We start from the raw sequence: 25,855 nt of genomic DNA on the forward strand, positions 1-25,855 counted from the left end.
TTCATACCCAGTGTTTGTTGAAGAAGCCAAGAATGCAGAAGTTCTTATATACGGTCATATCTGTTCTCCTCCTCCCTTTCCCACACTCTTACCCTTTGATCGCCGGATCTTCTTCAGTTTCCTTGTTGGTGTTAGAGATAGAGGGTGGCCTTGGTGCAACAGTAAAGATTGCTCCATTGTCACCAAGTAGTCATGGGTTTGAGTCTAGAAACATCCTCTGTGAAAGCAAAGGTAAGGCTGTGTGGGACGCCCTCCTTTTTTTTTTGTTTTTTTTTGGATGTTAGAAATGTGAAAGCAATCCAACAAAGAAGTAGAAAATATCCCATTATACAAGAAAAGTCTAGTCTTCTTTTCTTCTCTATCATCTACATCTTTAACCAAGGAAAAGCATCCACCCTGCCCCTCCTGGGGTTTGGTAATATACTTATTCACCAAACAGATAAAAGCAAAAGCATCCAAACTTTAAATAACTTTGGAACCACTATTAATCTTACAAAGGTCATTTAAGAACGAGAGCTGAGCAATGCTTTGAAGATTTCTCTTTATTTCTTGATTGTTTGTTGAGAACCATACCCTTACTCCTCATTTGGTTGCATTTATGAGTTATTCTTGGGAACATCTCTATATTAGATTTTGAGTAAAGTTCTCTGTGCGGGAATGTACCATCCTCATGTTGCCAACACAAACACTCTCATTAGTCCCGTGTGCGTGCAGGGGCCAAGAGCTACCACAGACAACGCTGACCCATTAGATTTATATCATTTCTTCCATGTATACAAGTTTACTTGCACTAAAATTTTAGTCATGGATATGAATTGGTAGACAATACCAGAGACCAAATTTTGAGCATCAAATATGCTGCCACATGGCAAAAGTAGTACTGGGAATATGTTCACAGGAATGTTCTGAGAAAGCAACCAAATGAGGTTAGATTATAGGCATCCATATTAAGGCTTTTTTTCTTTTCTCTCAAACATTGCTTTGGTTTTATAGAGCAGTTATTGAGAAAGGATTTTTGAAAAAAAGGGTAAAGGCTCGGCACACCACCTGCATACCACAAGCTAGGGCCCGTTATGTGTATCTCTTTCTTTCTCCCTTTGAAATGGCCCCTATTTGAGTCAAGCGAGAACCAAAACAAGCCTGTGTGATGCCTCGTCCCGTGCCCCCATTCCTGCTGCCCATTAGTTTACCACACGCCCACGCCCTCATTCCTGCTGCCCATTAGTTTACCACACGCGGTGGGTGTGCCTATCCCTTCCCCCCTCCCCCTCCAAAAATAAATAGCATGTTTGATTGTTTAAACATGTGTCAATAGTTGATTTTTGGGAGAATTTGTAGGAAGAGAGGGAAGAGCAAAAGAAAAAGTAGAAACCGCGTGGATTCTATTTACCCATATTGTGGAAATAAATTATTGGCTAGCTTTCCATTTGGTCCAAAAGAGAAGGGTAGAAAAGATTCCATTATTGTGCAAATAAATTATTGGCTAGCTTTCCATTTGGTCCAAAAGAGAAGGGTAGAAAAGATTCCATTATCCATATAAATCAATTGTTGGTTTGAAGAAAGTTTCTTTATCAAAAAGAATTGTGAAAGTAACCCAACAAAGGAGTAGAAAAGATATCCCATTATCCAGATCAGACTATTTTTTTTTTTTTTTCTTCTCTTTCAGCTATAGGTTTAAGAAATTGAGAGCATGCATGCCTATAGACAACTTTGGAAACTATTATTGGTCCTACATGGGTCACTTTTAGTAAGGAGAGAGCAATGCTTTGGAGATTTCTCTTTATTCATTGATTTTTTATTGTGAACCACACATGGTTTTAGTGCACGGTATTGGAACGGGTATCGATGACCTACAAAATCAATACGGTATTGACCTGGATCGACTGTATCAGACACAAATACCTCTGAATTTCCTTAGAAAATGAGTTTTCGGATCATTTTACCCTTTTTTTGTACTATGCTACCGATACGGTATCGGTACGATATCGATATCGACAACTAGCAAAACCGATATGGGCGATACGATACCGATACTTAGAACCATGGAACCACACCCTTACTCCTCATCTGGTTAAATTTCCGAATATTTTTGGGAACATCTTTACAATAAAATTTCTCTGTTTTTTCCATACGCATTACTCTATCTTGACTAAAATTTTACATATAGATACAAATTGATTAACACTACTAAAGGCCAAGATTTGAGTGACAAATCATGTGGCAAAAATTGTATTGTGAACATGTTCACAGGGATGTTCTAAGGAAGCAACTAGCTTAGGTAAGATTCAAGGTATCTATCCATATTAAAGCATTAGTTTCCTTGCCCCTAACACTGCTTTTGTTTTTGTAGAATAACAACTCAGGTACCTCTCCGGAGTTCTCAACGTCGTTCTAGACGAAGAACGCCAAAGAACGTTTCTAGTCAAGAACGGGTGTTCTTTGTTCAGACATTTACCAAACGTAGCCTTAGCAAATCAGAACTGGGACCATGTCCTTGTGGGTCAGGTGGTCTCACGCACCGGTCATTTCACGTACAACTGTATTTGGATGCTCTGCGTGACCGATTAACATTCTTTTTCCCATACATTAAATTCAATGGTCGATATCAAAACTAAACAATTCAATGACATTAAAAATGCCAGCATGGAAACTGCGCCAAACACCAGATAGACAACATTCTCTCTCATCAAATTTATAATCAAGTTGATCGAGCCCTTTCAGTTCCAGCCTCTCCTAATTTGTTCTGCCAAGCAAAATGAAGTTGCATCTCATCTGATCAGAATTTTAAGAATCGAGAATTGGATTGATGAATTGGCTGATTTAGATTAGAATCGACTGTGATCAATCCCAATTTTATCTAATCTAATACGATCTAAACGTAAAATTCCCCTGTTTTTGGATTTGATGATCGACTCGATGGTTCTTGGCGACCGATTCAGATTGAAATCGACACTAATCCAATTCCCCAAGTCCGAACGTTTACTTCATCTCCAATTTTTCTTTCAAGGCATTGTTCAACACTAACCAATGTAAGTGTTTAATAATGCTTCGTTTCATGTGTAAATCCTATCAACTTAATTTGAACATTTTACCTCATCTCTAATTTTTCATTCATGGCTTTGTTCAGTGCGTCAGTCCAATCTTTCATGTAAAGCAAAATGCAAAAACGTGTGGGACCCATTGTTTGAGGAATTGATATCAGATCGGGCGGATTGGCTGATTCGTATTGATTTCTGAATTCTGATCAATCCGAATCAGTATCTATCAATTACAATCCCAATCCCAATCCCTGGTGGGACCTAGATTCCGAGATTCCGAGTATCCCATATGACACGGAAGAGCAATTATCATTTGGTCAAATTTGTCGGTTTGGAAAAGGAACTCTAACCACACAAACATTGAGGACCATTTCCTACCTTCCCTCTTCATCTTTTCTCTCTCTCTCTCTCATTTCCGGTTCAGTTGTTGTTTGAACTCTCTGTGCTCTGCTTCTTTTTCTCTCTGAAAGGGAATCTCTCTTTCTTTCATTTCTAGTTCAGTTGTTGTTAAACTCTCTTTGCTCTACTTCTTCTTCTCTCTCTGAGATTTCTGGTTCGGTTGTTGAACTCTGTTTGCTCTACTTCTATTTTCTCTCTCTGAAAGAGGAAGATGTCAAATTTAGGACACTCGACCTTCCTTCAGGCGGTCTTGGACAGGTTTTCCTCTCCTGAGTTGGGGGACTTCTTATTCCGATGGGACATCGACTTGGATGAACTGGAGTCACTGAAAGAGACTTCAGCCGAGATTCAGACCTTATCTGATGAAGCTGAAGGGAAGCAGTTCACCAACGTCCGTGTGAAACTGTGGCTCGATCGCCTCAAGCAACTCCTCTATGATGCGGAGGACATTCTGGATGAGTATGCCACTGAACTTCTACGCCTGAAATTGGAATCTGCTCACCAAACCCAACAGGTACGTAACCCTGTTCCTCTCACTCCATCTAGTGGAAGTAATATTTCTTCTTTGTTGAATTCGGCATAGAATTTTTTGCTGTTAAGGGCATCAATTGAAACTTTAGATTGAATAAAAGGCGATAGTAGGCCTAACTCAGGTTTATAACATCGCCGAATATTTCTGCAGGGAATTGAAAGGTCTGGATCAAAAGAAAGGGATGCCAGCGAGAGGTTAAAAGGACTGAAATTGGAATCTGAATATCAGACCCACACTCATCAAACCCAACAGGTATGTAACCCTATTCCTCTCACTCCAGCTGAAAGTAGTGCTTCGTCTGCTACAGAATCTATGATTCAGGACATCAATGAGAGGTTTGGGTCCAAAGTAAGGGAAATCAATGAGAAATTACAAAGTGTAGCACAAAAAGGTGTTGCTCTTGGTTTGAACCCCAGCATGGGATCTGGGTCTTCAAGGCCCAAGGTATTCAGTGAAAGGCCACCGACGAGTTCTGTGGTGAATAGATCTAAAGTTTTTGGCAGGGAGGAAGATACGTCGAAGATTATTAAATGGCTGCTATCAGACGACAAAACTCCAAGTTCCAGTAAAAATGATAATAATTTCTCGGTGCTGCCCATAGTCGGTATGGGTGGAGCTGGAAAGACAACCCTTGCTCAGCTTGTTTATAACCATGAGACAGTTGAGAAGCATTTTGGTTTGAAAGCCTGGGTATGCGTATCGGAAGACTTTGATGTGGTCAGGTTAACCAAAGAAATTCTCGAGTCAGCCACTAACTCAACCCATACTTCTGATTCACTAGACAAGCTACAGGTGGAACTTAAAAAAGCATTGAGCAACAAAAGATTCTTATTGGTTTTGGATGACATGTGGAACGAGAACTACTTGAGATGGGATGCCTTAAGCACCGTTTTTGCATCCGGAAAACAAGGAAGCAAGATATTGGTTACAACACGGAACAAAAGTGTGTCATCAATCGTGCACACTGTTCCGAATGATCATGATCTTAAAGGTCTATCAGATGAGGTTTATTTTGCAATGGTTAAAAAGCACGCTTTCTTGGATGAAAATTCATCTGATGCAAATATAATGTTGAAATCATTTGGACAAGAAATTGTGAAGAAATGTAAGGGTTCTCTTTTGGCTGTAAAGACACTTGCTGGACTCTTGCGAGATAAAAGGAATAACAGTGAGTGGAAAGATATTTTGGAGAATGAAATATGAGATTTAAGAGAGAGTGAGATCCTTCCATCGCTCATGTTGAGCTACCATCATCTTCTGCCAGTTTTGAAAAGATGCTTCACTTATTGTGCTTTGTTTCCCAAAGACTACGTATTTAATAAGATTGAATTAGTTCTCTTGTGGATGGCGGAAGGTATTGTTCAACCAAAAGGAAACAAACGGCTGGAAGATATAGGGGTTGGGTATTTTGATGAACTATTTATGAGATCCTTCTTTGACTTATCTGATCGTCTTCCTTTTTACCACGAATCCGTTCTTTTTCTGCCAATCAGTTGGCATGCTTCACCAATGAATGACTCATCAAATGAAATTTACATGAGGTCTTTTTTTGAGTCATCCAGTAGCATAAGATCAACATTTGTGATGCATGATCTGATCCATGATTTAGCACAATTTGTTTCGGGTGGAATGTTTTGTAGGAGAGAGTATGATAAGCCATCCAAAGTTCTTACAACATCCCGTCACTTGTGTTACAAACTTAAAGGAAATCGTAATGATGGGGCGATAGAATCTAAGGCCATGAAAAGGTTACGCACTTATCTAATGCTAAATTATGGATTTCATTATAATTCCATGCCCCAGTTTCTTACCATGCTCTAATTCCAATTCCTGCGTGTGCTATGTTTAAGATATCATGGCAATGGTGAGTTGCCAGATTCAATTGGCAGGTTGAAACATCTAAGGCTTCTTGATCTATCATGTTATGATATTGTGAGGTTACCCGACTCAATTTCAAGTCTTTACAATCTACAAACGTTGATCCTAACTCACTGTGAGAACCTTAGAGAGTTGCCCGAAGGTATAAGTAACCTCATAAACCTTTGACATCTCTTTATTCCTGAGGGTTTGGTTATAATGCCATTAGGAATGGACAACTTAACTTGTCTTCAATCATTGAATAGATTTGTTGTGGGGTCAAAAAATAGTAGCAAGTTGAGGGAGATGTCCCAACTCCGTGGGACTCTGGATATTGTAAATTTGGAAAATGTAGGCAATAGTGGGATAGAAACCATGGTGGCCAATTTAAAGAACAAGCTGAATCTTCTTCGTCGACAACTGAAATGGAGAAATTATGAAAGCCATGATAGTTTTCCTGATTTAGGGAGAGATGAAAAAGCAGAGGAGTATGTACTTGAAAAACTACAGCCTCCTACCAATCTTGAAGTGCTATGGATTCAAAACTATGGTGGTACGAATTTCCCAAGTTGGATGGAGCATCCTTCCTTCTCTAATTTAAAGACCGTACATCTCACTGGTTGTCGCAATTGCATGTTCTTGCCTCGTCTTAATCAACTGCCCTTGCTCGAACACCTAGAGATCAAATTCTGCAGTGCTACTAAAATGGTGGGAAGTGGGTTACATGAGGATGGCTCATCATCAACTAATAAGAAATTTCGATCATTGAAGACACTATATATTGAAGGGATGGAAGAGTGGGAGGAGTGGCTTGAAGTGGTTGAAGAAGAAAAAGAAGGTGGAGGACAATTCCCTTGCCTCCGTAAGCTGATTATAAAATATTGTCCCAGGCTAAGGATGTTCTCTCACCGCTTTCCTGGCTTGGTGCGAATGGAAATAGTAAGATGTCACGACCTAAGAGAACTACCGCGGCTTCTTCCTTCATTGCAATGTCTCCGTCTCAGAGAATGTCCAAAATTAGCGGTGATTTCGAGTCTACCCTCCGTTAAGAAGTTGACTTTGAATAGTTGTGGCCAGATAACATCATTGTCCAATTCTAACCGTCAATCATCATCAGCACCACGTGTACATATTTCCTTCCCTTGCCTCCATGTGCTACAAATCGTGTCTTATCCCATGGACTGGATGTGCTGGACTAGGGATGAAGTACATTTGTCCTGGGCTATTGATGATGATGTGTCAGATCTCGAATCGCTACACATTGGAGTTATGCAACACTTGACAGCACTTGAAGAATTAAAGATCTATGATTGTAAATTGCTTACAGTTCCTCTGCAGAACGAGATTGGCGGGTTTGATCTCCTTCCTTCAAGCCTTCAGCTTTTGTACATCTGTTTTGATTGTGACAACCTAGGGAAGCTGGCACAGAGCATGTGTAATCTCCATCGTCTTAAAGAATTAAGAATTGATGGGGCTAGAGGACTCACATCATCGGTTGAAGTCCTACACAACCTCACGTCTCTAACGTCGCTCCAAGAATTTGTAATCGAAAGTTGCCATGCTCTTGTGTCCTTCCAGGAAACAGGATTACCCACTTCGTTTCAAGAATTGAAGATCATCGATTGTGAGAATCTGAAGTCACTACCCAAGGAGCTACACACTTTAACGTCGCTCCAAGAATTTGTAATCGAAAATTGCCCTGCTCTTGTGTCCTTCCAAGAAACAAGGTTACCCACTTCGCTTCGAAAATTGGAGATCATTGATTGCAAGAATCTGGAGTCACTACCCAAGGAGCTACACACTCTAACGTCACTCCAAGAATTTGTAATCAAAAGTTGTCCTGCTCTTGTGTCCTTCCAGGAAATAGCCTTACCCACTTTGCTTCGAAAATTGGAGATCATTGATTGCAAGAATCTGGAGTCACTACCCAAGGAGCTACACACTCTAACGCCACTCCAAGAATTTGTAATCAAAAGTTGCCCTGCTCTTGTGTCCTTCCAGGAAATAGCCTTACCCACTTCGCTTCGAGGATTGGAGATCATCGATTGCAAGAATCTGGAGTCCCTGCCAGGGGGACTTTACAAACTTACATCCCTCAGAACATTGAGAACGGAAGAATGCCCTGCTCTTGAGTCCTTTCCAGATATGGGGTTACCCATCGCACTTCAAAATTTATCGATTCAAAAATGTGGGAAGCTGAATTCCTTGCCCAAGGCGCTGCACAAGCTCACAAATCTTGAACAACTGAAGATTGTGGGATGCTCTTTTCTTATGGAGTGCAAGAGTCTGGAACCCCTACAGACCTCAGGTCTTCATAATCTCACCTCTCTTTCAGATCTCACCGTCGGTGGATGTCCAGCTCTCGTGTCCATTCCAAAGGGTCTGCTTCCCACCAATCTTTGGGAATTTTGCATCAAGGACTGCCCAATTCTTGAATCCTTATATGATGGACTCTCTGACCTAACATCTCTTAAAGGTTTGCACATCCAGAATTGTCCAATGCTGAAACAACGGTACCAAAAGAAGGAAGGAGAAGAGTGGTCCAAGATTATTGCCCAAGTCCATTACGTAGCAATAGACTCTGTACCGCTGCATTAAGTGAGGTATTTCTTCTGTAATAAAAAATGTATGATTTCTGTCTCTACTTTACGTTTTGCCATGTGTGAATTTAATCTAATTTTTCTTCATAGGAGAGTGATGAGATGTGAAGAACATGAGTAAATTACGCAACAGACATGCAAGGGTACAGTTCCACAGGTGGGTAGATTTAACTGTTCCATCTCTCTCTCTCTCTCTCTCTTACATGCAAAGACAATTCTCTCTTCCCCAAGTCATTAGAGTCAATTTTTGAGACATTCCAATAGCTTTGACTTCAACTTGTTACAGATAGAAATTACTTGAGAAAGGAAAGACACAAATACACAATTCATTAAGCCCTAAACAACATACCGCTTTTTAACCCCCAAAAAAAAATCTATTCATCTAGTCCCTGCCACTACTTACATTTGCTTACATCCTTTAAAATAACTTGGAATATTATTTTTGTTTTGCGACAGTAACATCAGGGATGGTTGTATTGAGTGTTTGAAGTGTCTACATTGCATCATTACCAGCTAAGAAGATGTTATGTGTGTCTCGAATTCTCTTGTACCCGTTTTGAAGATTGATCCACTCAGACATTTTTTTTTTATGGTGATCCGAATGAGATTTTTCTGAGGTTTGTGACGGTAGCGGAGGGTTTGGAGGAGTATATATTAATTGTTTTACGGTCTTGTTGTATAAATAAGTGAAGAGGTGATTTTTTGGGTTTTTGTGTCAGGGTTTTGTGAAGAAAATATTTGTTGTTGTTTTGGGTGTTCTTGAGAAATCTCCATTGTACTTTTCTTCTATTACATAGTGAATCATCTTCATCTTTGTCCGTGGACATAGCACATCATATTGGTGTGTGAACCACGTTAAATCTATGTCATCTTTGCTTTGTTTTGTTTCTGATAGTTTTGAAGGTTTTCAATGAGGTACTTGAACGCTTCCTTTTTAAAGAGTTTTTGTTGTTTCACCACCAATGTTCTGAAACTTGTCTTGGCCTAGCAAGTCAAACATGTTAACCTATCACAGTACCCATACAGCGCATTGACAATACTAACCCAAAGAGTTGTCTTATTATGGGTGGTGAGGTGATTATGGTTCATTGCCCAGTAACTGAATTAACTGGGACTCTCACAATGCAGTCAATTGGCTCAACTACAAGGATATCTTTCACTAGGCATGGGTGTTATTCTCAATCATGTTTGATATTCAAAACTATATAAATCAGGTTGAATCTCTACTTATTTTGAAGAAAAAGGGAAGGGGAAGGGGAAGGGGACGGGGAAGGGGGGGGGGGGGGGGGACAGAGTTAATGTGGAAATTGCTCACCAACTACCTATCAATGCTAGGAAAGACACCCACATAACTCTTTTTACTGATCTTTAATAAAAAATAAAAAATAAAACTAACTTTTCTTTTTTGATCGAGTTTTCCTTCACTCATGGTTAATGGGGATCCATTCACTACGGTGTTGCAGATGTGTGCAGGGGTATCGTGAGGGTGTTAAGGGGAATATACTAAAACCCTATAGGGGTTTGTGAACCATAGGATGCTCGGTGGAGGAAAACTTCCTCTGTTCTTTTCCATTTAAAAAAAAACTAACTTGTCTGGGTGACCGGACATAGTTTCGAATATAAATCCTCTCCAATTCCAAATTGTACAGGGCAGTGCAATTCGAGTGGAGAGCTCGACACTTGGCAGCTCGAACATCTAACAGTCCAAGCTCATTGATTTCGTTTTTTTTTCTTTCTTCTCGAGTTGGGCACTATTGAATATCAGAGCTGCCAGCAATTGACATCGCCACCCCAAACTGCACCACACTGTACTTTTAGGGAATTGGAGAAGATTTTTTTTTCCCTTAGTTTCAGACCATTGAACTCCACATGCCAAGTAAATCCAGTTACATAGCCAACTAATATAACCATGATCATTTTCTCAATTGCTATGGATTTCTGTGAATTAGAAATTTCAATGAAAGTTTCAAGGGCAAAGTAAAACCCCTCTTGATATATTATCTAATAAAACTACTCTAATTTTGTGAATAAGTTGACATTGATGTAGTGTCATCAATCTTTTGGTGACAATAGTTGTTGCATGCTCCTGGCCTCAAATGATAATTAACCTCTTTTTTCAATCGGATGTTGAGTTCTTTAGAGTAATTCATTTACATTGATTATTGAAATTGTCTGTCAAATAGGTCAAAGTTAAATTTAACACAAATAAAGGGGAGGGGTTTGCTGTCCAATCATGTGGAGAGGGGCAAGGACATCCAACAGAAGGGGTGGGTCAGTCATTTTGCCCCTTGTGTGTGGGCGCATGGGGATGCAACTGGGAAGTGTTCTATTTCCCGTAAATTATAAACTACATTAAAAACTATTCCCTGTGCAAAGAACGCTACCTAGTCAGGTAACCCGCGTGGCTCCTACACAGAGACACAGAAACGCACAAAAATATCACGCTACCCCGATGGAAAGGCGGAAAAATAGAACTGCCCAATACTTTCTTTTAATTGGACAATCTCATTTGTACCAATGCAAGTCTCCGTAAAATTTGAAACAAACTCCATTTTTCAAAGTAGGTTTGAATTCATCTCTTGCGCCCTATCCAGAGTCTTCAACAAGTAATCCAATATCTCCACTTACTCCATCCTTCAAAAGCTGGAGAAGAAAACACGGTATACCCAAATAAAAGGTTTGATCCAATGATCAAAACATGCTAACTTGAATAATGGCTTTTTTATGGTTAATATAATATCGCTTTAATATCAAATAGACAGTAAATCTATAAAGTTCCCTTCAATAGGCCATGATGAGCTTCTATCTTACGTTTTCGTTTTTTTGGTAAATCACTTCTATCCTACTTTAGCATATTTACAAACTGAAAGCATCCCTTAGTAAAAGGGAGAGGGTTTGCTACACGGACAATGTGCAGCTTCATGCCTTGGAAGAGGGGCATTATAAAAAAACAATAAAAATAGAGGGGTCTATGCAACATTTTACAGGGTGTGCTATAGTAAGCTGGGTCTTATGAGGGGTGCCAACATGCAATTTTAAAATTATGCTGACCTTGTGCAAATGTTTTACCTCTTGATAAAATTACAGAACTCAAATAAAAAAGGAAAGATCTCCCCAAAGACCATCATGGATATCTGCCTCCTAGGGTTACCTAATTTACCACTTGCTGTGCATCAATCCATATCTCTATGGTAAGTTTGCAGTGAAGATCCTTAGTGCTCCTGCTCCATCTTCATCTCGCAAACCCAAGACCTTAACTTCTCACTCTAAGCACTGCCGGCTCTTAAATAGTTTAAATGTGTAATAAGGTCATATACGTATTCTGTGAAAAACTTTCAGCTTCCTTCCACTGTCATCTTCAGAGACCAGCTCCTCTCATTTTCTTTTCTTTCCCTCCCCTCTACCACTCAGTTTCTTCTGTTTATGTTGCTTGGACTTGGATGAGTGTTCAGACTCACTGTTGGATGAAGAAGCCAAGAATGCAGAAGTTCATATGGTCATATCTATTCCCCTCTTCTCTTTCCTGCACCAGTGTGCCTTCCTTTTGATCGATCTTTCTTTGACAATTTTCCTGGGTTTTCAAAAGTTGAGATGCTGGATGCTTGGGAGGGAAGCTCACTTTTGTAACTAATACATTTACAAAGGAAAATGAAGTTTCAAAATACCTCTTTTTGGTTTTCTTACGTCTCCCACAAGTTTTGAACACAAGACCTCCCCATATTACATCTAGTAAAGCAAAGTACTGGGAACTAATCTTTAGTTTGACATTGCTTATGAAAGAGAATAAAATAAATTTTATGGGAAGGTGTTTCCTACCCGATAGCGAAAGATATGCGGGAAGGCGAGAGGAAATGAGGGCTCTCCTATCTGTTCAATACAAACCCCCCCCCCCCTCCCCCTGCACGGTATTGGGTGGGCAGCATGGCAAACAACATTGAAGGTAAGGTGTGACATCTTCATACCCAGAGCTCAGAGGAAGTGTGACATTGGAAGTTAATCAAGCAAATGCAAAGCTCACTTTAAGTGGCCTCTTAATATTAAAGTTCCACCAATGAACAAATGGACATCATTCACTTCGTGGGGGGATCAAATGCCGCAGGCTTATGAACATCAGATGTTCTACTGTGGCATACAACAAAACTCTGTTAATATATCAATTGTTTCTGCACACAGGGTTAGAAGTAAATGGTCCAAATTTTCCTTACACGGAACTTTACATGCTGAAACATAATAATCAAAAAAACACACGATCTACTACATTGTTTCTATCACTCGTCTGAGTTGAAAAGCCATTCCACTAGAACAGAGATTACAACACATCAGCATCCGTAGATCTGCTTTTCTATAAACAACTTTCAGTAACAGCTTCCCCAACAATCATGGGGAGTTGTAGGTGGGTAAAGAAGCTAGTAATCAACATCCCTATCTCTATGCACAAGAGAAAATATGCACGTACCTCTATGACTCTGAATAAAGGAGGCAGCCGCAGACTTCCAAATATTGTCAACAAGCAATGTACTTGGCCTTTCCATCCACACATCACACAACCTGCCCCGGGTTTTGGGGATTCTGCCTTAGTCTCAGTCCTACATCAGCTTCTTGCTCACGTCGAATTATTCCATCATTAATCAAACTTGCATCTTGAGTCGTAGGGACAATATCAGTCCCACTGACATTCGCTGCTCTATCTTCACCGAAGTTATGAAGTCTCCGACCAATCAAATAGCGGTCATCACGTATGGAATTGTGGAGATTGGTGAACCAGACATGGAATCTCTTAGCACAGAAGAACAGCAAGCTAAAGCTCAGGCAGCCTATCCATGCAAACCGGTAGACAGCTGAATTAACTATCAACGGATAACCAAGGGCAGGGAAAACCCCCCTTGCGAACACATAAGGTACACAGAGGGCTGTTAGCAATTTCATCATGATTGGGATAACTATCTCCCGCAATACCCAGAACCCCCGCAGCTGGGAGAAGCCATCCTCTCTTACCCTCTCGAACTTCATTCGCCAGCTTTCATCCACCAGGGGTGTCATGTGATCCAGCATAGCCTGATCCACCAAAAAAGAAAAGAGGTCAACTTGAATACTTGCTATTCAACTTTGTTCTTAAACCACACAAAGAAGCTACGACATTGAAGAGATATAATCAAGTGTTTTTAACTAGAAGATAACGCCCCCCCCCCTCTTCTTCCCGCCAACCCTTCCTCCTCATAACCTATTGAGGATGGTCCCACGCCATTTAATTAGACATGCTTAGAAAACCTGACAGCTTAAAAAAATAATAAAAAGTGTGACTGAATTTAGATCAGATTTAGGATGACCCAGACCAATGTGCAGCCCATTTTAACAGATTACAGTCATCCAAACAAAATTAATGGCAATGTAACAAGGACAGCAACACAAAAAACAAAAAAGACACCAATGAGAATGGTCCAACATACTGATTTTCAATTTTCTTGGAGATGCATTTCTTTGACCAAGAAAAAAAATAGGAGATACATTTCCAATAGAATGTCCTAAAAAATAAATTGATGTACATGAAAAATTATATACATGGTATATGCTTCCATGGCGGCATGTGTATGAATATACGATAATCTTATGCAAGTATATGATCTTTTCTGGCATGTGAATGGTGTCACAGTCAAGTCCGAAAGAAAATATGTCACTGTTCCTGATTTTGCAAGATAGGCATCTCCTAGTTATTAGCCTCAACCGCCTTTTTTATTTTTCGGGGGGGGGGGGAGGGGGGAGGGGGGTGGAAGGAAACAGATATCCCCATACGAACAACGTTAAAGCATACAGGTAGAAAGAAGTAAAGCACCCACCAATCTAGTCCAGATCTTGAGAAAAATAAGTCCCAGCGCCCAGTCCTGGTAGAGAAGGAAAACCGGACTTTCATCTACAGGGACGCGCATTGGCACGATGACCAAGAGCTCAAAAAGAAGACCAATCAACACTGGGATGAGAAAGATCTGGAGAACAATAGCAAATATTAAAAGAATGGGTGAAAAACCATTACGATCAATAACATGAATAATATCCTTAACTGAATTGCTTACCCATAGTGACAATAATGCAGAACTCTTGAGTACAATACCACACCACTTCCAGATTTGGTTCAACAAAACCCTTGCTCTCCGTGTTTTTAGATGCTCAATTGTATACCTGGCTCCAGCTACAATGGTCCACATGACATAGCTTCCAATAATGAACGCGTAAAGATCTACAGGAAGAACTCATAATCACATTTCATTTCAATCCACACAGAAAATTAGAGTTGGAATTTCTTTTCCAGGCAAAGTGCAGTTAAAGTATCAACTACATGTTTCCATACAAATACCTGATACTAGTTAGGAGATTGTGACTAGGGGCCATCAACTAGTACCAACTTGTTAATCAATTGGCCTGTTACCTTTGCATATGCACCTCACGTGAAATAGTAACTTGATATGATGCTCTCCCTAATGTAGTGATCCTGTTGCTCTTTGTACTATGGTCATCAATGTTAATATGCAGGTGCCAGGTAATAACTTGACATTACGCTTCCCATTGTGCATATGCTATTGGTCTTTTTATATGGGTCAAACATTTTGCATATGCTTTTTAACTTGAGGTAGTAAATAAATTCCCCTATTTAAGTACCAAAAATATATTCCCCCAATTTTATGTATGTTGTCATTTGTCAGGTGACGTTTCCAGTCATTTTTCCTTAAAGCACAAGGGTGCTGAGGGAATATAAAAGCCCCCACGTCAAAACAACTAATCATTCACCAGCCACTACCCAAAAGCAAGGGAATGCATAGATCCAAGCAAGCATTTACTCCTAAGCAAGCTTAACCCACAAGCATGAGAAAGCTTAGACTAAAAACAAGAACTTTGTAACCAGCTTACCATTACACTTGATTCCGTGTGTTATGGGGAGAAAAGGAACAGCATTGAATAGTGCACGTCCAAGTGAAATGGGTACAACTATCAAGGCTGAATTGAAAAGAAGCAGGGTCATCCATGCTAAAATCAGCAACAGAACAATGCGAAGGACAAAACCATACCTGCAAGAAGTTTTAATAAGGTAATTACCAGATAGAGAGCATAAAATGGGTAGCATGAAAAATTCATACCAGAATTAATTGAACTACAGAAAATTAGGAGAGGACCTATCAGAAAAGAAACCATATACAAGATTATTGAGCCAAGAAAATAATGTACATGTTCCCAAGAAGTCAAACAACTAAACTCATTTCACCCCAACAAGCCTTATCCCAACTACTTGAAATAGGATACATAAATCCTGTATTAGAAGACAGAAATTAGGAGGATACTTGGTTGGATCGATGAGACCAGCAAAGCCTTTTGTTTATAGAATAAAGTAAAACAGCCAAAAGACAAAAATAACCCTAGTCATAGCTGAAATATGACTAGGAATACATAAAACAGAAAAATAACTAAAGAACTAAATAAAACAGGAAAAAAGACCGAGTGTTTTCCGGATGTCATATACCTGTGCATCATTCCCCAATTGACCATACGTGCCTTTAGCAGCAGCCCAAATTTGTGCAGCAGCATCAAGAAGAAGGTACTGGCTGGAAAGGTCCTGTGGCATGGAGTTCAAGATGAAAGACATAACCATGGCATCATTAGCAGCCCATCGAGTCTTGGCAGGCCCTTCTTCAGTAGGCTGTTTAGAAGTGCCATTAAGATGCCCACTGAGTCCTCTACCAGCCACAGTTAAAGATAGAGATCTGGCCCATATGAGATAATTAGTGCCATCGAGCTTAATGGAGGCAGCATAAGGGAGGAATTCTGTCCGGGACTGAGAATCTCCTCCAGAGTTGGCTGTGGTAACCTCTGAGTCTCCCATATTGGAGAGAAGAGAGCAGCAGCAAAAAAACAGCTATACAAGGCCTGATTAAGCCCTGTGGTAACAAGAACAGAAGCTGGAGGACAGCAACAAACTGCCCTAAAACCAAAATTGAGAAGCAGGGTTTAAGAAAAAAACCCTAAAAGAGGTAATCGATCTGGTGTAGGGGTCTTCAAAGGCTGAGAAAAAATTCTGCAGATATGAGGTCTTCAAAGGCTGAGAAAATTCTGCATAGATGATGCTGATTGTTGATGAAGTAGCTGCTCCAAAAAATCCACACAGAGAACCATAGAAAAAAACGAAAATCGATAAAGTCAGGGTTTTTTTTGAAAAACCCTGAAAGTAGATCGATTGAGGAGATGCTTCAATCTGGAGAAGGGAACCTGTGATAGCAGCTGTCCAATAGAGACTGCAGGAATGGATCCCAATAATCAAACCAGTTTCAAATTGAGAGAGGAGACTGATCTGCAAGAGGGGAGAGCTCCAAACAAAATCGCAGAGGAATGTGCAGCAGCTATCGATCCAAAAAACTTGTTAAAGCATTAAGGGATGAGGTGATTAATTAGGGCAGCATCTAAACAACAGATCACCTCATTAGATCTGCCCTAATCCAGAAGAAGAAACCAAAAAAAGGTGAAGAAGATCGAGTGGAAGAAGGGGGGAGGAAGAAGGGATCGAATGGAAGAAGAAGAAGAGAGAACAATGGAGGGGGGGGTTTTTAATAAGCAGGCTCGATCAGAGATTACTGCTCTGATACCATATTAGAAGACAGAAATTAGGAGAATACCTGGTTGGATCGATGAGACCAGACAAGCCTTTTATTTATAGAATAAAGTAAAACAGCCAAAAGACAAAAATAACCCTAGTCATAGCTGAAATATGACTAGGAATACATAAAACAGAAAAATAAATAAAGAACTAAATAAAACAGGAAAAAAGACCAGAATACCCCTACGGTGGATATTCTGGTATATCTTAGCATCCTGCTTCACTACTCCACTTCATCAGGGTCATATCTTCTGTTAGATTCTAAGCACCAATGGTGCAAGACAGATTAGGTTCAGTGGTGCATGGCAGGTTAAGACAAGAAAGAAAGAGAGGCAAGCCATATCCTAAGGTTTGTGATAACATTAATTCAACTGAATTCTCAATTCTAAAATATCCAAAATAGCAAACCAAGATATAGACCTCAAACTCCCAACTTTTATTATGGCTCTAAATCTCTTACCAAATTCTTGATTGAAATAAAACGCATCAAACGAAACTAATTACAATTTAGCAACTCCCATGAGTTCCCTTAACCCCTTTACCAAACAAATAAAAATATCAACTAACGGACTAGACATTTAAAAAATTGTTATCAAATTAAAATCACCTAAAATAAGTCTTATCAAATTGCGTTAATTGTAAAATCATGTTTAAAAAGGGAACTAAATAAGTATTCGAGCAGCACCAAAAACTTACTATATGGACAAGCTTTGATCTTCTTAGGATATTCCAAGAGAAAAATGACAGAAATTCATCCATATAACAACTCAGGATTCAGCTTGATGCCCCCCCCCCCCCCACCCCCGCGGAAAAAAAAATTGGTCAGATTAGAATTTAAAGACAGAGAAATCAAGTGGGGATCTAGATGTGGTTAATGGAGGAAAAGCCTAGAAATGGAGAATTTGCAGATGAGCAAAGTATATAGGCTATTATTAAAGGGTTTAACTTGTTTGGGGTTGAAATTTTGCGAACAAGAAGACCCCATGGTCTCTTTTCACATGTCAAGTTTCAGTCTAATTGGACTTAGAGCCACATGGCAAAACAAACAGTAAAAATTTTCAGGACTACAAAGAGGGCGCAGAGGACTATGGGGGTGTATGGCCATACATGGGAGAATATAACATCACATGGATGGCAAAAATGATTGAATTTGAGGCTGAAATTTGACGTGTCTAATGCTGACCTTTCCCTAGATATCCAATGGTCAGATTTTCCACATCCCTTTTCCTCGTGGCAGAATCAGAGTCATGATTACAATGCATTTGCCACTAGTGTGGTGACAACACAGTTTTCCCATTATTTAAAGTTGCAGTAATGGAGCTTATATGAAACTTTAATATGAACTAGAGATTCTGGACGAAAATAACAGGAGAAATTAAGTTCAGAATTGATCAGATAAATTATTTTACAGCCACAACAATCTCTAACTTTCACAATTAGAATGGCTGGAAAGCATCGCACAAGGGGTGCAACTCTGGCCAGCCCATGAGTGATTTGGGGCTAAATTTAAACTACATCAGGCCAGGCTTCAGGTTAGACCCTAATCAAAATTCATCACCCAGTAAACGCATCCAGCCTGATTTGCACTCCTAAAATCACACTATCAAGAGATCTGAATGGAAATCAAAATCAGAAGCCTAGTAATAAACAATTAAATATTGACTAAAATAGATAAATCCCATCATATACAGACAACCTTTGGTATCTATTTAACCATGGTTCTCTCATACCTGAATAGGAACTCAACAAGAATATAACCAAAACTAACCACAATCAAATAGGAATCAGATTCAGAATGATTGGAGAACCCTTCGTCCTAATGTCATCAAGCTTAACATTGATGGTAGCAATTAGGCATCTGGAACTGTCTAGGATTGGCACCTGTGCTGGGGGGTGGGGTGGTTGATGCAGACACTACGTAGCAGTAGCAGGGGAAAGAAGACCAGAAATCCTAACAGCCATGACAGCAGATCCACCAGTCCTGACAACACATCTGACAGAATCTGCCTGTCATGACAGCCTCCAGTTTCTGATATCAGTTTCCTGATCACAACAGGAATCTTATCTTTTTTTTCTTTTTGGGTGAGTTTTAGGAATCTAATCTTGGTCTAACAGTCCAATTGTTGGGGTCTTTTAAGCAGTTTTATTTTCCTTTTTAAAGTGCTATTGTTATCCTTAGCTAGCTGTGTTAGATTATTTCATTCTATTCCTGTTTGGTCTGTCTTTTTCTCATTCTTTCCTAGTCAGTTCAGCACTCCTCCTTATCTGGTCAAGTCGATTGGAAGAGATAGAGTAATGCAGACCCGGGTTGGAATAACCCTTATTGGGTTGCTTATGAACCCACCCAAGCAAGGAAACACTCAAATCCAAGATTTAGTGGCAAAATAGTAAATAAATCAATATCTATAAAGGGGTGGCAATTCTGTAAATAAATTGAAGTTCATAAAGGGATGGCAGAATTGTTATTAGTCAGAACTCCCAAACAAAAGCAATGGGTTTGTATCGTACTAGTGGAAAGGGTAAACTAAGACAAAATAAAAAATAAGGACGAGAGAACAAGGGAGAAAGAGAGGGGTATAATGGGAAATAAGGGTTAAATAATCAGAATAAAATTAAAGCAACAAGAATTGTGGGACAAGGGGAAAACTGGATTGTCTTCAACTTTGGGTTAACAGAACCAGACGGAAACAGGGCTTCAATCTTTTGTTGAGTTCTCTCTCGTCTGAAGGTGTTCCATTCTAAAATTCAGGGGTTAGCAACCATACTCTATGGGCTCTCAAAGACACAATTAATCGGCTGGAATAAACTAGCAGAAGAGGAGCAGGAAAGACCTGAAACCAGATCTGGGCAGTAACTTGAGCCAGTCAAAGTTGCAGGTTTCGGTTCTTAAAGCAGGGATCTTCTTTGAAGCTGAAACCTAAGGGGTAAATACGCCTACAGATGGAGAACATATACCCAGAATATGAGGCAGAAGGAAGAGGAGATGCAAGAGAACAATCTTCAATAGTGATGGGCTGTTCCTATGCCAGAACAGCGGATGGGGAGGAAACTAAGTGAACAGAATCTGTAAAAAAAAAAGGCAGCAGTAGAAAAGAGAAGATAATAGCAGAACAGGAAGAAGAAGAAGAATAGAAGAAAATATCAGAGGAGGGGAGAAGAGGTCATACATCCTGATTCATTCGTACCATACGATAACAAACAATTCAAGATTTCATTAATCAAATCTGAAAACTAAACCTGATTACAAGAATATTTAAAGATAAAATATGAGACTCCTAACCCAAATAATCCTAAGCCTTAATTAAAACTCAAACGGGACTCTAACTTGGACTCTAAACTGAATTAAACTTGGACTCAAGTTCTTTTAATACTTAGCCGACTATGACTGAAACTAAAACAAAGATTACAAGAAAAAATCCCAATTAATAAAAACCTTAATAAATAAATAAATTAAATCCTACTGAACACAAAGACCCAGTTGGACCCAGTTCATCTTCGCATGGATACCCAAATGGGTTTGGGTAGGCCCAAGGCAGTGCACCTGCATCATAGAGTCAGGAATTGCTTATGTTTTATTTTTCCTTTTTAGATCTAGAATATCAATTATTATAAATATATGTAAGGCCTTCAGGCCACCCAAGCACCCATCGATTTTAGCAATATACAAGTTCAGTTTTCTGAAATAGGCTCTGCGGATTGTGCTTAGCTCTGTGGATTCAGTGGTCACCTAGTGGATTCTGGGTGAGGCTTAGGTAGATTCCTAGCCTATTATCTATCCTCTTTCTATCTATCTCTCAATTCAGAAGTTTTAGGTCAGATCTATCCAATTTATAACCCTGTGGCTATACTGTTTCTGTCAAAAAATTTCAGTTCTGCTCTCATTACTTATTCCTGCCAATATTGGACTTCATTTGCTCGTTAATTCTCTGATTTTACTTCTCATTGATATTCTAATTAGCAACCGATATGCAGATCTGATCATGTTTTCATTCTCTCCTAGTGGTAGTAGGAGTTCTCAGAAAGCTACTGTTTTGTAATCAGATTCCATTCAAACTTTGCACTTGCTGAATTAACCCTCGACTGCAATTTCAGACAATCAGACCTATCTGATTTGTCTTGCTGAAATTATTTACTTTTCTCTGTTTCTAGTTCTTTTCCTATTTCCTGCAATCCTATTATATCTAATCTTCAATTAGAATAATTCTGCTAGAAGTTTAAGATCCATTAGGAGTCTTTAGAAATCCTGAAGGCAAGGTAATCTTGGTGCTCTTAGGTCCAATTAATCAGGCTGTTTCAGTAACTGCAGAGTTAAAATAAATTGATCAAGGGCTGGAAATACTAAGCTAATGGGTGGACGAATGTGATTGTAGAAAGAGACTCTCCATTATTCGGTGGCTTCAATATCAAGATGGGGGACCCTGAGTTACCTCTTCCTCAATAGGAGGGCTATAGCCCGTGTACCTAAGGGGAGTTTTCTTTTGCATGAGTTGGCCTTTTTTTGAGAGAGAGAGAGGGAGGGGTACAGATAGAATCTTTGTATTTGGGCTCCTTATCCTTTGTTGTAGTCCCTTCTTAGGGTTGACTTGTCCTCTTTGTTATTGGTATTGTACTCCAGCTATTCTTTGCTAACAAAATATGGGGAAATTTTTATCACTCCCCTATACTCTATATTTACTCAAAACTCCCCTACCCCGAACTTCTTTTCTGATTCCCGCCATAAAAGAGAACTCCCACTTCTCTTTCTCTATCTTAATTCAAAATCTCAAAACTACCCCCGGCCCCCTTCACTCTCCTCCCTCCCCACCTCCCCCCAGCAGCCCTCTGCCCCTCACTTCGCCCTCCACATCTCCCCACTCTCACTCAACCCCTTCCTCCGCAACTCCCCTTCCCACCTCCTCACCGTCCTGCTCTTAACCCCCTGCATCTCCTTCCCCTTTAACCCGTTTATTCTCCACTGAGACACCTTCAACTGCTCTGATCCATCATTTTTTGGCCCTAAGACTGAGAGAGCCTTCCTTGCTTCTCAAATCTAGATTGAGGTGAATTGAGCGATGGGGCGTGCAATCCCCACACGGAGGAAGGAAGCATGGTCCCTCTTCAACTTCCACACACCCCAATCCTGACACAGAGCGAGGCCCCCGCTCGCTTCTGTAGCCTCGACTTCAGGGAGTGTAATGCGTATCTGAAGGGGGTTGTGATGGACATCGTTGACAACCCAGGCCAAGGGGGTATCTAAAGGAGTATTTCTTTGCCAAAGGACGACAACGATCAAAATTGATATCTAGATATCTAAAGGGGCCATAGTAGAAGAGAGAGAGAGAGAGAGCAGAAAATGACGAGTTAAAAGGAAAGGCAGGGAACACAGAGAAAACAGAGAACAGCTAGATCGTCAAGAAACTTAGAGAGTGGCTTGTTTGCAGGAAAACACAATTATCTTCAACTAAAAACATTAGATCCCCTATTTTTCTACTGGGGGATAGAGGGGCAGAGGCTGCCTTCATTTTTTCATATCGAAGTAGGACTTATCCCTGCTTGAGAGAGAGAGAGAGAGAGAGAGAGAGATTCGAAGACCTCTCCACCATTGACAATTTACCTAAGAGAAAATAACACTATTAGTGATACACTGATAATGATGTTTAGTTATGGTCGGCTCTATGATTGTTAGTAATGGGTACGATCCTCTGTTGAAGAATCTTTTGCTTCTATCAATTCATTGGTGTCATCATTTAGTCCTCTTGCTAGAACAATAGCATCTAAATTCTCAGGCAACAGAGCTTTGCCTTCCAGATATTGTAGTATTGTACAACAGAAGACATGAGCGGCCTTGCACAGCAGAAATAGGACGTGAACGAAGCAACCCCAGCTTCAACACTTACTCCAGCTCTTTTCTCCCAACACACTCTCACCCAGTCCACCAGCCCTATTTCCTCTAGCTTTCTGTTCCACTGGTCTTCTACCAAAAGAAACCTCTAAAGTGAAGAATAAAAAATCAGTGCATCTAGTAACCATAGTTGTCAAGGCGTCGCCTAGGCATCCAAGCGGATTTTTTGGGTCTAGGCGGCTGTCACCTTAGTGGTATCGAATGCCTGGTCTTTATTTATGCCAAATATCATTTAAATAAATGTTTTTACTTAAGATATTATTCATAAATAAGCAAATACCTCCCTATTTGAATCCAATAAAAATAGTTAAAAATTCACATTCCAAAAGGATAAAAAGTCAACCACCTAATTCAAGAACAAAAACTGGATTTTCGGTGGTAGGTGAAATTTTCAACTTTCTAATGTTGGGGTTTTTTCTCAAATCTAAAAATTCCATTAATCTGAATACGACAAAACATTGCTAAAAACCAAAAGAACAGTACAATATTCATTTGTTTTGATATCTTAAAAAAAATTTCATTCAAAGTGATTTTGACAACATTCGCGCACACCAAATAAGGTTTGATCGGAACATAAATTCTTCAATATAAATTAGATTTAAGCAATCTTGGATTTGTAGGAAAACTGGGTTTGTGCTCTACCTAATACAAAAAATCTCATGTAAAAATAAAATCATTTGACAAGTTAAACTTCTTAGAGAACAAGAACATTTCTCCAAGTTGATGGTAGTTTAATTACTTAAAGATAAGATTCTAAGAACAGTATAAACCAAATGTGAGACTAGGTATACCATGACAATGACCAATTCCAAGAACAATATAAACCAACTGTATGTTTTGATTGTTTCAAACTTCCAATAGCTTGCTTCTTCAGTTCTATTGTCTTCTAGTTCTATGTTGATTTTTGATGACTTGATGTGGCTTAATATTGATTTTTTATGATATAATTAATATATTATAACATACTAAATAATGTTAGAAAAGAGGGGAAATAAAAAATAACACTTGGGCACCTTGGTCGCCTAGGCGGTTGTCGTTGCCTAAGCAGGCACCTTGTCGACTAAGCACTTAGGCACCCCTCCACCACCTTGGGTCGCCTTGCCACCTTGACAACTATGATAGTAACCTTGCCGGTTCTTACAAGCTCTCATGCAATGTAGCCAGTAGGCCCTGCAGCATGAGAATTTTGAATACTTGTCGGTTGTGGTCTTCCAATCCATGGAGCTGATTCTAAACAAGACAAAAGACCGCCATAAAAACTTTTCTTTGATTCTTCTCACTAAAATGAACTTAAATTTCTTAAAAGGATCTCTATCTCATAGATTTACATTTAGGGTGAAGGTTTAGTGACTATGTGACTGCGTTTCTATCCACTAGTTTTGACCATGCATGGGTTTGCTGAGTGATATAGAGAGAGAAGAAGTTTCCTAAGGACTAGTTAGAGAAAAAAAGAGTGGATTAGGGAACTTAAATGTGTTAGGGGAGGGGAGGGGAGGGGAGGGGAGGGGAGGGCACAGGGATTTGAAATTAACAGGGAAGAAAGAGAGTAGAAGTTTGCTTTCCTGGGGGATCAGAAAAGAAGTTGGGGTAGAGGCATGGTTCAAGATTTTGGTCGAAACAGCCAAAATCTTGCAACTTAATTCAGTTTTGGCATATGGGTCGAAACAAAACATAGGTCGAAACATTAGGCATGCACAGTGTCAATCGAAATGTCGACATTTTGGCCAAAATTTCAGTATAGCTTTGGTTTCGGTATCATTTTGGTCGAAATGTTACAAAAACAATGCTGATAAAGCACTATTTCGATCAAAATGGGTAAAATTTACCCATTTCTGGCGTCCAGGGAGGTGTTGACAATAATAGGGAAAAGTCAACAGTAAGAAGGGGAAGCCCAAAAAAACCCAAATTTGGTATTTTTCCCAAATCACCAACATTTTTTGGTGGAACAAGTTGTCAGGGACTACTACAACGCATCTACATGTTGTCTTTGTGATACAATCGGAGGCACAGTTTACCTAGATATCCTTGCATAATCTTCCCGATCCAATGATCTTATATCCTAGGCTGGGTTACCTAGAGTATGTTGATGATGACACCTATCATGTTGTTGCGTTGGACCTTGTACGTTTCTTCAGGCATAGCATGGCATGGCCGACTTTTGTGGTTCGGTTGGAGGAACAATTTCGTCAGCAGCATTAAACTTCTAGGGGTTTTGAGGCCTAAAACTCTCTGTGAAACTAACATAGAGCACTTATCCCAAAAAAAATGTAGATGTTAAATACAACTCAACTCTCTGCACCCTAACCCAAAATACTTCGGCTGGCTACATGAATAATGTGCCACCATCATATTTAAGAGTATTGCTAACTCAATAATATTCGGATTTTTTGCTCAGATGCTTCAACCCAAATCTAGGTTATCTTCAACCTCTACCTCATTCTTTTTCCACCTCTAAATCTCTAATGTGCCCCATATTATTCCTTGTCCAAAAACTTATCAGTGGAATTCTTTGCAGATGTCCAAACCATCTAAGATGACTTTCTCATCCAGTGCTACTCATGAGTTTCATTATACATTGCTTTTTTATTTTATCATTTCTCACTATCCATCCACATCAAAATCTTACCCAGCTGTCCTCAAAATGTATTATTTCTTGATTGCCTAACGTTTAGCTACAGAGTAGATTCTAGGTATCTCCAGAAATATAAATATAATTCGAAGGAATTTTTCACCATCTACCATAGTTTGGCATGAATTAATAAAAATCACTCACACCCAAAGGAGTGAACCATGCCCAACTTGGTAGGAGTTTGAAAATTGACTCCTTTTCCCAGGCAATGGCATGTTTCAGATCCCACATCACTTGTCTCTTCTCTTCAAAGATCCAAGTCTAAAATTGTTCTCAAAAGGTTT

The 25,855-nt window shown here is 39.6% G+C and overlaps 3 protein-coding genes across 3 annotated transcripts in view; 2 read left to right on the top strand and 1 right to left on the bottom strand.

Moving 5' to 3' along the window:
* Positions 1 to 25,855, bottom strand: part of LOC122661883 (probable E3 ubiquitin ligase SUD1) — a 58,400-nt gene that overhangs the window by 23,953 nt on the left and 8,592 nt on the right. Inside the window, exons 6-9 of the mRNA XM_043857395.1 lie at positions 15,327 to 15,484; positions 14,495 to 14,658; positions 14,261 to 14,407; positions 12,929 to 13,481 (exon numbers count right to left, since the gene is read on the bottom strand). Coding sequence (XP_043713330.1) covers positions 12,966 to 13,481; positions 14,261 to 14,407; positions 14,495 to 14,658; positions 15,327 to 15,484 — 985 coding nt within the window. The 3' untranslated portion in view covers positions 12,929 to 12,965. The remainder of the gene's footprint in view (positions 1 to 12,928; positions 13,482 to 14,260; positions 14,408 to 14,494; positions 14,659 to 15,326; positions 15,485 to 25,855) is intronic.
* LOC122661885 (putative disease resistance protein RGA3) lies at positions 4,272 to 5,340 on the top strand. The gene has a single exon (XM_043857397.1). It carries the CDS (start codon positions 4,282 to 4,284, stop codon positions 5,170 to 5,172), a length of 891 nt encoding a protein of 296 aa, XP_043713332.1. The 5' UTR covers positions 4,272 to 4,281; the 3' UTR covers positions 5,173 to 5,340.
* On the top strand, positions 6,058 to 8,424 carry LOC122663123 (putative disease resistance protein At3g14460). Its single transcript, XM_043858824.1, has one exon. The coding sequence runs from the start codon at positions 6,058 to 6,060 to the stop codon at positions 8,422 to 8,424; it is 2,367 nt and encodes a 788-aa protein (XP_043714759.1).

This window comes from Telopea speciosissima, chromosome 5 (assembly GCF_018873765.1).
Source record: "Telopea speciosissima isolate NSW1024214 ecotype Mountain lineage chromosome 5, Tspe_v1, whole genome shotgun sequence".
NCBI lineage: Eukaryota > Viridiplantae > Streptophyta > Magnoliopsida > Proteales > Proteaceae > Telopea > Telopea speciosissima.

Bases quoted from the DNA above. Each gene is read 5' to 3' on its own strand.
- LOC122663123 (XM_043858824.1), top strand. From the start codon at position 6,058: ATGGACAACTTAACTTGTCTTCAATCATTGAATAGATTTGTTGTGGGG.
- LOC122661885 (XM_043857397.1), top strand. From the start codon at position 4,282: ATGATTCAGGACATCAATGAGAGGTTTGGGTCCAAAGTAAGGGAAATC.